Below are 19,317 nucleotides of genomic sequence, written 5' to 3'. Positions count from 1 at the left end.
CTACAAAGTGTTTTTCCTACTCTAAACCTAAATTTTAGCACATAAGAAGGACAAGAAACAAAAGATACCGTATTACTACAATTTACAAAATCCTTTCCATAATTAAAAATACAAATTAACTCAACTTCATTTTCCTTTTTTGTTTTACTTCTATTCACTCTCCATTTTTATTGCTCTTAATTAACTTACCTAAACACACTTACCTCACCTATCTCAATTGTTATAATCTCTATTTACACCACACACGTTTTCAAACAAGCAAACATCAATCAAAAGAAAAATTCTATGATGATGACTTTTCTGATGAAGCTAATACTATAGCATCAAAAGTGTTGTGTATAACACTTCACTATTTGTACCAGTGGCATCAAAAGTTCAGTCCTCATAGTATCATCAATTCATCAGATTAACTGGTTTGCATGTTAAAATGCCAAGGATAAAATAGTACCTGTAAGTTCAAGATGTTGTAAGCATTGCTAGATGAATTGTTATTGATCATTAATCAATAATCAACAATTCAAAAATGAATCAAACATTAAAATTAAAATTAATTTTTTCAAAATCATTTTCATGACTGCACCGTAGAAGCTCTCCAATGAAAAACCATGCACCAACCTTTCTGAGTTAGTTTTGACTCTGCTTCCACCGTTTCTCTCTCTTACCACTACTTAAACAAAAAATAAAAATAAAAATAAAAAACAAAGAATCTATGAATATGTCAAGAGTTTAGGTTGTCATAAAACATCATTGTATGTTCCAGCTTATGCTTAGCTAGATTCTTTCTCAACATGTCCTTCCACTATTTCAATTTCTTTTCATCAAACTCTCTCTCAAAATAACAAAACACAGATCCTCTCAGATTTTTCTCCTGCTCAAGCTATAACACTGATAAAAAGGTGACACTTTCTTCTATTTCTCTTCTCTTTGACTTTTATTTATTTTTTTTAAAAAACCTTATTAGTTTCTTTCTGTTTTTGTTTGTATTACAGATCTTCCTAGGATTCAATTTGCTTCAAAAAGACAAGATTTTTAGAAGCAAAACAAAAAACCCATGATGTTGGATTGGAAAAAACATGGTTTGTTTGTCTGTGTTTTGTATATGTTGTTACCTTTGTTATGTTTTTGTGCAACTTTTGTTCCATCAGATAATTACCTTATAGATTGTGGATCAACTACAACCACTTCAGTTGGTAACCGTAATTTCAGTTCAGATAGTTTCCATAAGAAGTTACTTTCAACTCAGCAAGAGATTCTTGCTAGTACTAGCTCAAAATCTGTTTCTGATGTTGGTGATGAATCGCCTCTTTATCAAACTGCAAGAATCTTTACTGGATCTTCAAAGTACACTTTTCCAATTAACCAAAAGGGGAGACACTGGATCCGGTTTTATTTCTTTCCATTTATTTATGATAGATACAATTTGAATGCTGCAAAATTCTCTGTTGCAACACAAACTTTTGTTCTTCTTAGTGGATTTACTGCTCAGAAGAGTCCTGTTATGAAGGAGTATTCTATCAATGTTAACACAGATACTCTTGTTATTACTTTTAAACCTTCTGATGATTCTGTTGCATTTGTGAATGCAATTGAAGTTGTTTCAGTTCCGGATGAACTCATTGCTGATGAGGCTCCTACCTTGAGTCCGGTATCAACGTTTTCTGGATTGGGGTTTCAGGCTTTGGAGACTGTTTGGAGGGTTAACATGGGTGGTCCAGTTGTTACCTCTGGAGAGGACCCTCTTTATAGAACTTGGATTTCGGATCAAAAGTATCTTCTAGAATCGAGCCTTGCCAATGATGTTTCAAATCTTGTTGGTGTTGATTTTGCGGATGGAGGGCCGACAGAGAACATTGCCCCGCGTAGTGTTTACGGTACTGTCGCAGAGATGAACACGAACACGAGCGGTGGTGATGCTAATCTTAATTTCAATGTGACGTGGCAGTTTGATACGGAGCCAGGATTTCAATACCTTGTTCGAACTCACTTTTGTGATATAGTCAGTAAAGGTCTCAATACACTTTATTTCAATGTTTATATCGACTCGTTGACGGTTGTTAAGGATCTTGATCTTGCTTCTAAAAGTAGTAATGTTTTGTCCGTTCCATATTATCAAGATTCTGTTACGCCTTTAGCCGACGGCAATAAACTTCGTGTAAGTATTGGCCCTTCCCCTTTGAGTAAGGACAGCCCTAATGCTATTTTGAATGGACTGGAGATCTTGAAAATGAACAATTCTATAGGCAGTCTAAGTGCAGATGCGGCATCTGGTGCTGGGGGTACTACTTCTGGTTCGAGTTCTAGCAAGGTTGGTGTGATAGCTGGTGTGAGTGTTGGGGTAGTGAGTGTATTGGTCTTGGCCGGAGTTTGTTGTGTACTGTGCAGGAAAAAGAAGAGGTTGGCAAGACAAAGGCAGTCGAAGACATGGATTCCTTTATCCGTGAATGATGCAACATCCCATACAATGGGAAGTAAATATTCCAATGGCACGACAATAAGCGCTGCTTCGAACTTCGAGTACCGTGTCCCTTTTGCGGAAGTTCAGGAGGGTACAAATAATTTTGATGAGAGTTGGGTTATTGGGGTTGGTGGTTTTGGGAAAGTATACAAGGGAGAGTTAAGGGATGGTAGAAAAGTGGCAGTGAAGAGGGGGAATCCGCGGTCCCAGCAAGGGATTGCTGAATTTAGAACTGAAATTGAAATGTTGTCTCAGTTCCGTCATCGTCATTTGGTGTCCTTGATTGGTTATTGTGATGAAAATAATGAAATGATCCTGATATATGAATACATGGAGAAGGGAACACTCAAGGGTCATCTGTATGGTTTGGGACTACCAAGCTTAAGTTGGAAGGAGAGACTTGATATATGCATTGGATCTGCCAGAGGACTTCATTACCTTCACACTGGCTATGCTAAAGCGGTTATTCATCGTGACGTGAAGTCTGCAAATATCTTACTTGATGAGAACCTAATGGCTAAAGTTGCTGATTTTGGATTGTCAAAAACCGGTCCTGAGCTCGATCAAACGCACGTGAGCACGGCTGTCAAGGGGAGTTTTGGGTACCTTGATCCAGAGTATTTCAGGAGGCAACAACTGACAGAAAAATCAGACGTATATTCCTTTGGGGTAGTTCTGTTTGAAGTTCTTTGTGCAAGGCCAGTTATAGATCCATCGCTTCCTAGGGAAATGGTGAACTTAGCAGAATGGGCAATGAAATATCAGAAAAAAGGACAGCTGGAGCAAATCATCGATACAGCTCTTCAAGGGAAAATCAAAGCAGATTCTCTTAGGAAGTTCGCTGAAACTGCTGAGAAATGTTTGGCTGATTATGGTGTTGACAGGCCTTCCATGGGAGATGTCTTGTGGAATTTGGAATATGCTCTTCAACTTCAAGAGGCCGTGGTTCAAGGTGATCCTGAAGAAAACAGTACAAATATGATTGGCGAACTATCTCCACAAGTCAACAATTTCAACCAGGACGCAAATGTTTCTTCTTCTGCCTCTGCTGTGCCATTTGAAGCTTCAACCGTTGATGATCTATCTGGTGTTTCTATGAGTAGGGTATTCTCACAGTTGGTGAAGTCCGAGGGTAGATGAAGTCCCCTTTTCTAAATTATGTATTGCAATATTCTTTTTTTTTGTTTTTGTTGTTTTTCTTCAAATCAGTAGCTCTCTTCCACCTATGTAGCACCGACACTTCACATTGAAGGTGTGTCTGCTGTCTGACATTGACACACTACACTGACACTTACACATGTGTTTACATTCAATTATTCCACTTTTTCAAATTATTATCAGTGTCGACGTGTCAGTTTCCGTGTCAGTGCTTCCTAGTTTGTCACAACATAGAAGATTGAGACACTTCATAGATCTGTAAAGAAAGATGGAGTTATTGAAACATGCTTAATTGGTAATCAGAGGTTTGCACTGGTCTATGTTAAAAATTGAGTGCAAGTTGTGCAACTATTTAGATATACTTTATCAATCAGAGAAATATCTGAATCTAAAATTTGGCAAAGTTCTCCCTCTAAACTGCCTATAAGAATTTAGTCACATGTTTTTGTATTTTTCTTTCATATGAAAGATCAAGGCCTTCTGTACTTTCATTTTGTTATCATCTATCATGTATGTTAATACAAGTTGAACCATGGTTTATTTGATTTTCATTCATTTACTTCCTTTTTGTTCTTTCATTTTATTTTTTATATATTTGCTGTTGGAAAATGCTAGAAACTGCGACAAGCATTTTCATGAGTGCTTCACGAACTTGTTGGCATGTTAATAGCCATTGGATTTAATGCTAATTTGACAGTTTTGTGGCCAGCGGATGCTTTTATCGGTTGGAATGGAAATTGTGAGTCCTTCGCTATAATATCCTTGGGGATGTATAGCATTGCTCTTTGCTGTTAATACAAGTTGTGTGGTTTATTTTTGTATGTACTTTTAGTCAATTGTGAAAGTTCTCTCTTTTTTGAATAATGGTTCATTAAAGTTAATAAACAATAGTATAAGCTATATCAACTGCTGCAAGAGTAACAGAAGAAGGTGGCAAACTTTGTAACTAACAAGTAACAACAAATTAAACTACTTTACCTAACAAGTAAAACTGTTTTCCCTTATTGGGGAACCTTTTCTTGGGTGGTGGTGGAGGTAATTCTAGAAAAGATAAAAATTAGTTGCCATTGATAAACTTCATAGGATCATGATATATCCTATAACCCACCTTCGAATTAAAATGCATAGTCAGATCAACAAATATCAGGAAATGAATCTATTGACATTATTGTCATCTGAAATTTAGTACCTTCAAAAAATAAAAAAAGTGGGAGGCTTTTATAATATAGAAAAAGGAGATTATGGAAAGTTCATATAACTATGATATATGTATGCAGATTCTAATGAAGTCATGATAAAACATTAAAACTTGTCATATGGAACTTGAACATATGTGATACAAGGAAACTTATATATTAGCAACTAAGAGGGAAATAATTGTCACACAAGTAATATACATGAATTTGAATGCTTAACATAAATGATACCTTACTGTTGGCTCTATTTTCTTGACATATTCACTCACTTTTGGACTATTTTGCTATGTAGTGCTCTATATTTGGTACCCATCCCTATCATGGAAAGAAGTACCAGTCTTTTCTATTTTTGGAGTCAGTTGTGGTAATAAGAAAGTCCATGACTAGATTGAATTGAAGAAAATGCTATAAACCATATATATCCTATTCCACTATCTTCTACATTCCTTTCTCACCTAACATGTAACAACACAATACACCATTTTCCTTCTCATTTATTCATTTTCTGCCGGCTTGTACAATGGAAACTCCAAAGCCTACTATAGTCTTATTAATAGCTTGCACACGTTAAATTAAGTGATCAGTTAAGTATTTCAATGTCAATGTAATAAATAAATCTATATACTATCCATTGTGGCATTCAACTTCTCATCCCACATTCGACTCCAATAATGCGCAAACTAACACACATAGTAAGTATAGTGAGTTTTAGTATGGATAAATTGTCAAATTTCTCCATCTTAGATCAATTTTATTTTACTTATAATGAGTTGTACTTCCTATTCTTTTATATTCCAATTTGTACCCCTAGCTCAAAATTATAATTTGAATCCAATTAATTTGTTTATTTCTTTATCGGAGGGAGATACAATATTTTTTTTAACACTTCTGCTAACCTTTTCCAGCCCCATTTTCAATAAAAAAAAAAACTTAATATAAAAACATAGACCAAATAATGTGACTAACATTTTCATACTTCAGATTTTATTTCCTTAATATCCTCAAAAAAGAAAAAAATTTAATTATTTACCATTCAGATTTTAGTGAAAAACGTTCTTCCAAAAATAAATATAATCACTTTATTTATTTTTATTTTTACATGAATATGACTTGGTTCATAAAAAATAATAAATATACATCGTCAAAATTCATATTATTTGTGAAATAGTTATTAAGGTCATCATTAATAATACTAAATTTACCTTGTTTTTGAAATAAAAAACTATAAATATAAAATCAAGAAGTTCATGGCAAATTCTACCACATGCCAAAGGAAATGAACAAGTTCAACTATATTCCTGAAAAACACAAGTAATTAAAAAATTAATTCTAAAATATATCATGTTTACGTCAAACAATAACTCAAATAAATGATATCAATATAAAAAATTATAATAAACAAAGTGAATAGAGAGTTATTAGTTTGAGTTAACCGTTAAAGAAGTTAGTGATTCTGACTTCAAACGGAACGAATGAGGAAATATTAATTTAAATACTAACATTTATCGAGTTTTTCTAAATAATAAAGAAAATGAAATATTGATTTTGATAAAAAATAATAATAATAATTTGGTAACGGAAAGTAAAACAACACTGTTTTCAACATGTTCCAAATTTATAAATATATCAAACCTAAGTGATTTGTATAATTTCAAATAATGGTACATCAGTTTTTTAAAATTAAAATCCATCCAAATTCAAGGTAAACATTTAAGAGCAATCTTATCCATTGATCTCTATTAACATTAAATCAATGGCCCTTGTTAAATTATGACACATCTACAAACATTGCTATATGCAAGTGACAAAACATTGCTCTACTTATGCTAAAAAAATTAGTAGCATTTATTTGACTAGAAATAGAGTTTACAACAAAGAAGACACTGCTAGTGTATGATTGAGCAAAGGAGAAGTTGGTGTATGATGTTTGGTTTCACTTCTACTACACACATCAAACTTATGTTTATATGCCAATCGAACATGATTTAACAGAAACTACAAATGTAACTTTAATCCTAACGCGTGTTGGACACTGATAATCAATCACGAAAACAAACAAGTGTGCAACATTAGAAATCATAGCAAGCCACATGAACCTTATCAGATCGAGAAAACAAGCTATGAAATAAATACTGACACAACAGCATGAGTGACATGCTTAGCCTTCCCTAGAATCTTACAATTACCCTTCTTATTAATATTATTATTTAGGGCCCGTTTGTTTAGATTTTTTTCAAAAAATAAATCTATTTTTCTCCTTAAAAAAATCACTTTTTCATTTTGAAGTGTTTGTTTAGGATTTTTAAAAATATCATTTTATAAAAAAAGTCTATTTTGATCCTAAAATGAAAAGCTATTAGAATTAGATTTTCTCAAAATCTATTTTTTTTTTTTTTAAATAAGGAGGTAACGCATGAACATGATGATAATAATGAAATGATCCTTATATATGAATACATGGAGAAGGAAACCCTCAAGAGTCATCTATACAGTTCAGGACTCCCGAGCATAAGTTTGTAGGAGAGGCTTGAGATATGCATTGGATCTGCTAAAGGACTTCATTACCTTCACAGCAGCAATGCTAAAGCGTTTATTCACCATGACGTGAAGTCTGCAAATATCTTACTTGATGAGAACGCATGAATCAAACGTAATGGCTACTATGAAATTTGTTAGAGGGATTAAAACGAAAAGTTGATATTTTATAAGGATAAAAACATATTTAACCCTTTTTTTATTAGCAGTTGGATTGAAAATGCTAAAAACTGAGGATAGTGTTTATATAAATGTATTCTTTTTTATTTTTTATACAAAATAAATGTATTTCCTTATACTCTAAAAACTTATTTGACCAATAAGTAATAAAAAAACTTGCAAATGTAAATCAAAGGAGACTTTTTTTATTAGCAGTTGGATTGAAAATGCAAGAAACTGAGGATAGTTTTTATACAAATGTATTCTTTTTTATTTTTTATACAAAATAAATATATTTTCTTATCCTCTAAAATATCTATTTACAAAAACTTATTTGACCAATTAGTAATAAAAAAAATCCAGATGTAAATCAAAGGAGATTTTTTTTATTAGCTGTTGGATTGAAAATGCAACAAACTAAGGATAATTTTTATACAAAATAAATGTATTTCCCTATCTTCCAAAAACTTAGTTGACCAATAAAAAATAAAAAAATCAGAAGTAAATCAAAGGAGAAAAGAAAAGAAAAGAAAAAAAAAAGAATAATCAGTAGTTAAAATGATAGGAACACCATTGGAAGAATTTATGAATTTGTATTAAGTTTTGTCGATGGGGGACATATTAGTATGTCACTTGAGAGACAATTTTCACGAGTGAGGATAAAGAAGAACAAATAACTCTCATGTACTTAAACCTTCACACTATCTTCCGTCTCCTCCTGATTTTGGAGATGTGTTTGTTGCCTCTTGGTTAGAAGCTTCTTCTTAGTTTGTGTTTGGATCTATTGTCATAGAGGTGGCATTTAATTTGGGAAAGGCTAGTTTTTTCCCATCATGGAAAAGCTTTTTCTGACCATTGAATCAAGTGTAGAACACATCTTTATTATGGACCCTATTCGTTATTTTTCCCTCAAAGCACCAGGAGCAATCTTCATCTCATTACTCCTCCAGCTCTATCAAACTCAAATCATGCTTGCAATTTCCATATCAATTGAAAGTGGAATAAAAAAGTGGGATCCCAAATTTCTTAATTTGAAGAACAAACTCATCTTCCTAAAAGCCAGATCTTAATTTGAAAGTGGAATTTAGTGAAATCAGAGAAATGATTGTCTATGATAATTGCAAGCATTATTCTATTGCTATTTTTGCTGGGCTTTGTGAGATGGCCAAGGAATTAAATTTTTCTGAGCATCATATCAACAACAAAGTATTATCATCTTCATCTAATTAAAAATTCAGAAATTGAAAATTAAAAAAAAAAAACAAAAATGACGTATTGTAGATTAGATTAAAGAGAGATATATGCTTGTAATTTAATGGATAAAAATAAATAAAGAGGTGCCACACTCATCCCTAATTAAACGGTTGCATGTACATAGTGATCAAATCGGGTCAAAATCCGGGTTGCTTAGCCCATTTTCATGGACGGGCAAAGAAGATGAATATTTTCAAGTTTGATTTTTTGTCTCATATGGGAGGTGAGTGGTGAGTGAGAGAGATATGGAGGAGAGTGAATAAAATATTGTGGTGAGTGTCTATGATAACATTATGGTCTATATTTGATCTAATGGTCAAAAAAATATTTTCCCATGGTGGGAAAGAAGCCTCCTTTCTCAAATTAAATGCCACCTGTCATAGATATATAAGGTTTAATTAATTGCCTTATTATTTTATTTTTTTGGTGACGTGCCTCGTTAATTTTAGGATAACACATTTGTATCACAATATTGCAAAGAGTTCTGTTATTTGAACATCCATATATGTGACAATTTTTATGACAACCAAAATTTTATAAAGGAAATGAGATATTGACATAAAAACCAAAGCAATAGAGAGAGAAAGTAAAAAGATAATGTGAGTATGAGAGAAAAAGTTGTCACAAAAGTTGTTAAAAATGGTTGTTCAAATATCATTTCTCTATTGCAAAATCTAATGTTTGAGTGATGTGATTTGTTTGTCGTTAATTTAGAGAATAATGTGCCTTGGATAAATAGTTTAAGAGCTCATGGCATAATTGCTTAAGTATAAGCTATTTCGATAACAAAAGATAAAAGAAAGATAAATTGTTTATATATAAGCTATGTGCGATTTTCATGAGTTATCTTGGAGAGTTTATGGAAATAAGTTGAAAACAGCTGATGGACATGTAATAAGTTGTTTCTATAAATTCTCTGAAACAGTCTCACAAGTTTTTATGCAAGCAAGTGAGGTCAGATAAGTTAATCCGAATAGAACCTAAATATATTTGTATTTGGTTTGTTTGTATTGGTCTTACAAAGAAGTTACTTCTAGTTCGAGTTCTAGTAAGATTGGTTTGATAGCTGGTGTGAGTGTCGGGGTAGTGAGTGCATTGGTCTTGGCCAGAGTTTGTTGTGTACTGTGCAGTAAAAGGAAGAGGTTGGCAAGACAAAGGCAGTCGAAAACATGGATTCCTTTATCCGTCAATGGTGCCGCATCACATACGATGGGAAGTAAATACTCCAACGGCACAACAATAAGTGTTGATTTGAACTTGCAGTATCGTGTTCCTTTTGCAGAAGTTCAAGAGAGTACTAACAATTTTGATGATTTGTTTTATACGAGTGTTCAAGAGGGTACTAAAATTTAAAGGCAGTGAAGAGGGGAATCCGCGGTTGCAGGGGATTGCTGAATTTCGAGTTGAAATTGAAATGTTGTCTCAGTTCCACCATCGGCATCAGGTGTCTTTGAAAATGATGAAATGATTTTGGTATATGAATATATGGAGAAGGGAACTCTCAAGAGTCATCAATACGGTTCAAGACTCCTGAGTCTAAGTTGGTAGGAGAGACTTGAGATATGCATTGGATCTGCTAGAGGATTGTCGAAAGTCAGATGTGTATTCCTTTTGTGTAGGCCGGTCATAGACCCATTCCTTCCTAAGGAAATGGTGAACTCGTGTGTTTACATTCAATTATTCCGCTTTTTCAAATTAGTACCGGTGTTGACATGTCTATGTCACTATTTCATAGTCTTTCTCAACATAGAAGATTGAGGCACTTCATAGATTTGTAAAGAAAGATGGAGTTGTTGAAACATGCTTGCTTAATTGGTAATCAGAGGTTTGCACTGGTCTATGTTAAAAATTGAGTGCAAGTTGTGCAACTATTTAGATATACTTTATCAATCAGAGAAATATCTGAATCTAAAATTTGGCAAAGTTCTCCCTCTAAACTGCCTTTAAGAATTCAGTCACATGTTTTTGTATTTTCCTTTCATATGAAAGATCAAGGCTTGCTGTACTTTCACATGTTGCTGTTAATACAAGTTGAATCATAGTTTTGATTTCCATTCATTTACTTCCTCTTTATTCTTTTGATTTATTTATATTCACAGTTAATAAAAGTTGCATGGTGTATTTCAAAGATACAACTCATGTAGCATTGGTAATCTTAAAATCCATTACAGGTGTTATAAGATTCCATTTCCATTTCATTTTCAGTTAGAACTTTTGTTAATGCAACACAACATTTTCCTGCATGAGTTGTTCTATAACTTCATTCAAATTTTCAAAGACAGAACAAGTTTGTTAGAAATATTAGAATGATAAATTAAAAATTATGGAAACTATAATATTAGTAAGATTGATGCATTTTATTTTAAGATAAAGTTATCGATTAGATTGTTAGTTTAGAAATATTATATATATTTTTGTAGAATAAAGAGGGCCAAAGCCCAAAAGAAAAGAAAAAACTACAAAATCACCCTAACATTCTTAGGCATGTAAGTCCCGGATAAGTCGTCAAGGAGGAGATTCTGGAGCTCTCTAGGTGGAACCTCAAAAACAATGGAGAGAGAAAAAGGAAGAGAGAGTAAGAATAGAATACGAGTATGAGAAAGAAAGTTGTCTAAAATTGTCACAAAGTGGTTGTACAAATATCATTTCTCCTATTTATGGCTTCATTTTTATGTTATAGTTGTCCATGTGGGACGTTTAGTTATACACTCATGAGAAAAGGTTTTCTCTTGTATAGGAGAAGAAAAACACTAGGGAAGACCAAAGAAGCATTTTTCAATTTTCACGAATGAGCCAAAAGTAAAGAACAACTCTCACGCACTCAGAACATCGCTCCCTCTCCTGCTGATTTTGGAGATTGTTGCCTCTTGGTTGGATGTTTCTTCTTAGTTTGAAGAGAAAAGATCTATTGTCATAGATATATAAGGTCTAATTAATCCATTTTTGTGTTTTTAATTTCATATTAATTCTTCAACATTAGGATAAGACGTTTACATCATTTGCAACACAATATTGCAAAGTTTAATGTATGATTGATGTTATTTGTTTGTTGTTAATTTGGAATTACATTAATGTGATTTGCTTGTCAATTAAGTGCTTATGTATCAAGTCGTGTTTGATAAATGGTTTAATTAAGTGCTTATGTATAAGCTATTTCTGTGACAAAAGATAAAATAAAATTGCTTTTATATAAGCTATGAGCGATTTTCATAAGTTATCCTGAAATGTTTATGGAAAGAAGTGGTTTCTATAAGTTCTCTATAACAGTCTCACAAGTTTTTATGCAGGTCAAATAAGTTAATCCTAATAGACCCTAAATATATATGTTTTCTTCTTGCAAAGAACTTACTATTGGTTCAAGTTATATTAAGGTTCGTGTGACAGCTGGTGTGAGTCTCAGGGTAGTGAGTGCATTGGTCTTGGTCGGAGTTTGTTGTGCAGGAAAAGGAAGAGGTTGGCAAGACAAAGGCAGTCGAAGACATGGATTCCTTTAAGCGCTGCACCAGGGAGAGTTAAGGGATGGCAGGAAAGTGGCATTGAAGAGGAGTAAAAGTCTAATGTGTATTCCTTTGATATAGTTTTGTTTAAAGTTCTCTGTGCAAAGCCTGTCATAGATCTATTGCTTCCTAGGGAAATGCTGAAATTAGCAGAATGGGGATGAAATATCAGAAAAAAGGATAATTGGAACAAATCACCGATGCAGCACTAGCAGGGAAAATCAAACCAGATTCTCCTAGGAAGTTTGCAGGAACTGCCGAAAAAAACACATATTTTGTATTTTTCTTTCATATGAAAGATTAAGGCCTGTTGTACTTCCATTTTGTTATTATGTATTTACTGACTTGTTAATGCAAGTTGAATCATGGTTTATTTTTTTATTCATTTTTGTTCTTTTAATTTATTTTTTATATATATTTACAGTTGATACAAGTTGCATGGTTTATGTACTTTAGTGTTTTGGCAAAGTTCTCTTACTATTTAATTTGTATTCCAGTTTAACAGATACAACTAATGCTGCATTGATAATCTTATCTTAACCTCCTTCAGTGTTTATCAGAGATTCAGAATCCATTTTAATTCAATTTAGAACGTTTTTATGCAACATTTAGCATTTTCAAGTTTTGCAATTGCATGGTCTGTACTTGATTCAAATTTTCAAAGAAAGAGCAAGTTTGTGAATAATTTTTCTTTCAATTTAGTCGAGCAAGTTTGTGAAGAATTTTTCTTTTAAGTTAGTCGAACAAGGATGATAACATGCTTATATATGGAAGAGTAACAGAAATGTACTCTTTCAAGTTTGTGAATAATTTTTCTTTCAAGTTTGTGAATAATTTTCTTTCAAGTTAGTCGGACTAAAATTATGTAAACTAACAACGGTTTCTCCTGAGTGGTGGTTAAATCATATGTGATCGAGATATATCCTATATGTATAATCCACCTTCCCATTAAAATGTACTGTCAAATCAACAAACATGATTCATCAATAAGACTGTTAAATTCATTGAACTGAAATGTATCAGATTTCTAATGATCTAATGAAATCATGAAAAAACTTGCAATGGAACTTGAATATGTGATGTATCGTGGAAAATTGCAGTAGGTCTCGCATTGTGTGCCACTTGAAATCCTTGCTAGATTAAGGTTTCACCATTTTACATTGCATACTGCATGTATCACAAGTTTTCTTCTCATTTAAAATGCAACCTCTTTTCTTATGCTCTCTGTAACCATCACTATCTTCTCCTTGGACAATGGCCGAACAAAAAACACGACGGTGATGTAGCCTGTTCGTGAATGTGAAGACAAAATTTTGCTCTAGATCTAACAGTTTCTACAGTTGTTACACCACAGCCAATTAGCCATCATCAATACCATAGTATAAAATGAAAAACAAATTATGAGTGTTGGGTAATTGTCTCTAATTTGACATGTTGTCTTTTGGTCGATTTTGCTTCCTAGTGCTCAAGATCTAGTGCCGACCTCTATCCCCATCTTCTACATTCCCTTTTAACTGTCTAGGTCCATTCTCAAAAACTATAAGTCACATAACTATAAGGAACCAAAGTGTTAAGTTAATTTTATTCAAGCCTCGCACATATTAAAGGAGATAATAACTGTAATATTAATAGTAGGATAATGCTTATTCTTGCGAAGGAGCAAAATAACGAAAGGCACAAAATAATCTGATCTGTAGATTTCACCAAGGCAAGCACATGATTTTCATCAAATAGGGAGAAAGTACATTTCAGTTGATACAAGTTGCATGGCACATGAATTGGCAAAGTTCTCTCTCTCTTTTTTAATTTGTATTTCAAAGATGCAACTCATCTAGCATTAGTAATCTTAAACTCCATCACAGGTTTTATGAGAATCTATTTCACTTCTAGTTATAACTTTTGTTTATGCAACAAAAAAAACATTTTTCTGTATGAGTTGGTGTGTAATTGATCGAAATTTTCAAAGAGAGAGCAAGTTTGTGAATAATTTATTTTCATGTTAATCAAATCGGCATATGATAACATGCTTGTTTCTGTGTATGTTAGTATCAAAGAGTACAAGTTTGCGAATAAGTTTTCATTCAAGTTAATCAAACAAACATGATGGAAGAGTGCTAACTATATCAGCTGCTGCAAAAGTAACAAAAAGTGACAAACACTGTAACTAACAGTATATTAAACTACTTTAACTAACAACTGTTTTTCCTGGAATGGGATCATGATTCATCAATAAGTCCGGTGGTAAATTCATTCAACCTTAAAATATGTATGCAGTGTATGTTTACTTTCATTTTTGGAGGAGACAAAATTGTTACTGAAGGTGTAAACTTGATTTTCATATATTTGAATGTTCTCAAGTAAAATTAATTTTTACTAGAAGCTAGAATTCAGACCTTTTACCTCTGCAATTAGTTTTTACCCTTTAATCTATTGTTCAACCATAAATGTATCTAAACATATTTTTTGTCACGGAAGAACAAAATACACACAAAATCATGATAAAACTTGTCAAGGAACATGAACATGTGATATATCATATTCTTAGCAACTGCTGAGAGAAATAAGTGTCGCATACCAGTATTATAAGACAAACTAATTGAAGACCTAACCTAACTTTTCCCACTGGCCATCATCATCAGTACCAAAGTATTAGAAAAAAAATATTAAAATTGACGAGTGTTGGCTCTAATTTCTTGACTGTTTTGCTGCTTAGTGCTCTATATCTAGTACTCATCCCTATCATGGAAAGTACTAATAATCTTTTCTTTTTCCGGAGTCAGTTGTGGTAATTAGAAATTCCATGACTAGATTGAAGTGAGGAAAATGGTTAATCCCAATTTACACACATCATCACCACTTCCACTATTTTCTGCATTCCCTTTTCATCTACCAAAGTTACACTTGTAATATTAAAAGTGTACATATAGCTTGCACATATAAAAGCCAGTAATTAATCAAAGGAGAAATTGATGTATGATAGCCTATATGTTTAGTTTCACATCTACACTCGCTATTCTTGCATTCATATGCCAATCGACTGTGATTTAACAGAAACTATAAAATACTGCTTTGATCCTTACACATATTGGACAGTGATCTACCGCAAAAAGAAACCACGAAACAATAGAAATCATGACGAGCCATGTGGACCTTATCAGACCGAGAAAGCAATCTACAATAGACTGACACAGCAGCATGAGTAATATTCCCTAGAATCTTACAATTACCCTTAATATTATGATTTAATCTATTGCTGGCACAAACCACACCCTCCTTTACACTTCTGAAACATTTTATGCTCTTCCCAGTGATACTTAATTTCTTCCTTGAGAATTTGTAGCTCCTGAAATACATTTGCCTGCAAGAGAGACTATCAACTTCAGCTCCATCACGATAATTTTTACAGTTCATAGTCTTCACAAATTCTACGTCTGATTATTCAGGCCATTTATAGAGGTTTACGAAGGTTGGCCTAATTGGAATACCATTGTTGGTATTGACAGAATTGGATATGCAAACAGAAGCCATGGAACTTGTGAAGGATTCCAATTCAAGAGCATAATTCACTAAATAGTTGCACTGCTTGATAGTGTAAGAGAGGCATGGAAAATTTTCATGTGAGGCTATTATATAACCTAAATCTTATTCATCAGAGAAATATATATAGTCTGATTGTGTGTATTAAATAAGTGTGAGGGGATGTGACATAATCAATTTTTTAAATAAATTCAATGACATGTAAAATTAATTTTAACATTGCGGAGAGTCCTATCTATATTACAGCATATGCATTATCACGCTCTTTTGTATTTTCTTAGTTTAGATGTAACTCACAATGGAAAGAAAGAAAGAAAGAAAACAGAAACAGGATAAGGTGATTGAGCAGACAACAGAAGGGTAGACCCTAACTACGAGCCCCATTATTCAACTTATGTGTCAATTGAATATCTCCCAGCTGCTGCATGATGTCTTTGCAGTCCAAAATAACAAGGTTAATGGCTGCAAAACACAGGTTTTGAATCTTGATTCCTTGCTATTTGAAGTCACCGCGCCATGGCAAAAGCTTCAGAAAGAGTAGGATCAACACAAATTTCCTCTGTTTCACAAGCTAAGATAACAACACTACTGTGTTGGTCTTTAATGACTATATCCCAATAAGTAACACCATTGCAACATCTTCATTGGACTAATACATCTTGCATCGCAGATTTCTTAGCATAATTGAAGAGAAAGCTTAGACATTAAAATTGTGAACATGAACTGTTTCGAATCAAAAACTAAAAGTTAAAACATCATTTGTTAAGGAAATGACTGAGTTTGATACAATATTTTTATTCTGGTGGATAGATTGGCAAAGGGAGTTCATGATACATGATGAATTTAGGGTTTTCATATTGCTTTCATGAGTCTGCCCTTTTAAGGCAAATGAAAGATTGAGTAAATAGCAAAAAATACCAAGAACAATAGAAAATGGATTACAAGGAGATCTGAAATGCAAAATTCTTCTTCATTAAACCAAGTAGTTACATAACATAACATCACCACTCAAAAATAAACTACCAATCACAAAATACACATACACATAACATAATTACTCCTAATCCTTCACCTAAACACACCACCTAATTTCCAACCCAGCTGTTTTTACAAATAGAAAGAAATATTAACCATAGAAACACCTTGTAATTGATGTTTTCCTATCATAATTACCACAACACACATTTACCAATTCCACAAGTGTCTAGACTACAATGCAATATCATGCATAGTTACATATCATATTTTATCACAAAGTTTACAATACCCTTCCAGAAATGTTGCATAGTTAGTTACAACTTACACATTACAAATTGAATGTACGATAATAAAGGTTTGCGTAGGTTGGCTGATTAGGAATACACAATTGAATATGCTAATAGAGGCCATGAAATTTGAGTAAAGACATACACAAGTAGATAATGCGTCTTACGGTGGATCTCATGAAATTGATAGGATCATAAATGAAGAGGGTCTTAATTCATGAAATTGCACTGCTTTTCTAAGTGAAAAAAAAAAAAACGGACAAAATATGAAAATATTGAGATGTCACAAAATAGTTTTTCAAAAACCCAATGAAATTTAAATAAATTATGGATATTTCATGCAAATGTGTACTTTTAAATGAATATTTAACATGAAGCAATTGGGTTGAAATGATTAATGAGTTCTGCTAAAGGATGAATCATTCGAGAGAAACCAAATTCAATTATAGGATAGAACAATTCTTGATTAGAGTGTATTTGCTTCATTGCAGAAATTCGAATCATCATAGCTCATTTTCCCTAAGGACGAGAGGGTTGAGAAAATATATATTAACATTGAGGAGAGTCCTATCTATCTTACTATCTATCTTACTGCTTATATACTGTTGCTAACTTATTAAGATAATGTTTGGTTAAGGAATGGATTAATTGAAAAAAAAAGATTCATCCCAAACAACATTTTAAGTATGAACTTTTTTCTTTCAAAAAAAAAAAAAAGTATGAACTTTTTATCAAGGTTGTATGAACTGAACTAAAAGCGTACTCTTTATATAACAAGGATAATATTAAAATGGTTAAATTAAAAAAATTGTTAAGATACTTCTTTTATCGAGAAATCATATATGTTAGTACTTTGAATAGTAATTTTACATATCAGTAAATGACATTTATATTTCGATATATATTTCTCTTCAAAAAAAAAAAATTCGACATATATTTAAGTAACAAGTTGTCAAAAAATCATATATTCATTAAGACTCATACTTCTTTATTTATATCTCTACGTTTCTGTTATATTTGTCGATGTGGGATGTTTAATTATACACTTCAAAGACAAAGTTTTCTTGTATAGGAGAAGAAAAGCACCAGTCAAGACCAAAGAAGCATTTTTCAATTTTCACGAGTGAGCCAAAAGTAAAGAACAGTTCTCACACACTCAGAGCTTCACTCCCTTTTTCTCTCTTCCCTCTCCTGCTGATTTTGGAGATTGTTGCTTCTTGGTTGGAAGCTTTCTTCTTAGTTTGAGGAGAAAATATATATTGTCATAGGATATTTAAGGTTTAATTAATACTTGTGTTTTTTATTTTATATATTTCAACTTTAGGATAACACGTTTACATCATTTGAATCACAATATTGCAAAATTTAATATATGATTGATGTTATTTTTTTTTATTTTTTTTTTGAAGTACGATGTTATTTGTTTGTTGTATATTTGGAATAGCATTAATGTGATTTGCATGTCAATGAGTAAGGAGTGAGGACTTTTCTGGTGCAAGTCATGTTTAGATAAATAGTTTAACTTTAATTAAGTGCTTATGTATAAGCTATTTCTATAACAAAAGATAAAAATAAAATTGTTTTTACATAAGCTACAAGCGATTTTCATAATTATCTTATAGAGTTTATGGAAATAAGCTGAAAACAACTTATAGACATGGAAGAAGTTGTTTCTATAAGTTCTCTCAAACAGTATCACAAATGTTTATGCAAGCAGGTAAAATCAAATAAGTCAATCCAAATAGACCCTAAATGTGTTTGGTGTTTGGTGTTTCTATGAGGTTTGAGGGTAGATGAGGTCCCCTTTTTCTAAATTATCTATTGTAGTGTTTTTCTTTTATTGCTTTTGTTGCTTTCTAGATGAGGTCCCCTTTTACATTGAAGGCGTGTCTGGTGTCCGAATTGACACAACAAACACCGACACATGTTTTAACATTCAGTTATTCCATTTTTCAAATTATTATCAGTGTCGACGTGTCAAGATCTGTGTCAGTACTTCATAGTCCTTTCCAACATAGAAGATTGAGGCACTTCATAGATTTGTAAAGAAAGATGGAGTTGTTGAAACATGCTTGCTGAATTGGTAGAGGTTTGCACTGGTCTATGTTAATAATTGAGTGCAAGTTGTGAAACTATTTAGATGTATCTTATCAATAAACTATTTAGATGTATTTTTCTTTCATATGAAAGATCAAGGCTTGCTGTACTGTCATTTTGTTAATACAAGTTGAATCATGGTTTATTGGATTTCCATTCATTTA

At 32.5% G+C, this 19,317-nt stretch overlaps 1 protein-coding gene across 1 annotated transcript; it reads left to right on the top strand.

Annotated features, from left to right (window-relative positions):
• Positions 1-688: 688 nt before the first annotated feature.
• LOC11417590 (receptor-like protein kinase HERK 1) lies at positions 689-4,172 on the top strand. Its single transcript, XM_003597260.4, has 2 exons — positions 689-896; positions 990-4,172. The coding sequence occupies exon 2, from the start codon at positions 1,052-1,054 to the stop codon at positions 3,593-3,595; it is 2,544 nt and encodes an 847-aa protein (XP_003597308.1). The 5' UTR covers positions 689-896; positions 990-1,051; the 3' UTR covers positions 3,596-4,172.
• The last annotated feature ends 15,145 nt before the right edge of the window (positions 4,173-19,317 follow it).

The sequence above is a fragment of the Medicago truncatula genome, chromosome 2, assembly GCF_003473485.1.
Source record: "Medicago truncatula cultivar Jemalong A17 chromosome 2, MtrunA17r5.0-ANR, whole genome shotgun sequence".
Lineage (NCBI taxonomy): Eukaryota > Viridiplantae > Streptophyta > Magnoliopsida > Fabales > Fabaceae > Medicago > Medicago truncatula.
This window is presented reverse-complemented; position numbering and strand designations above follow the sequence as displayed.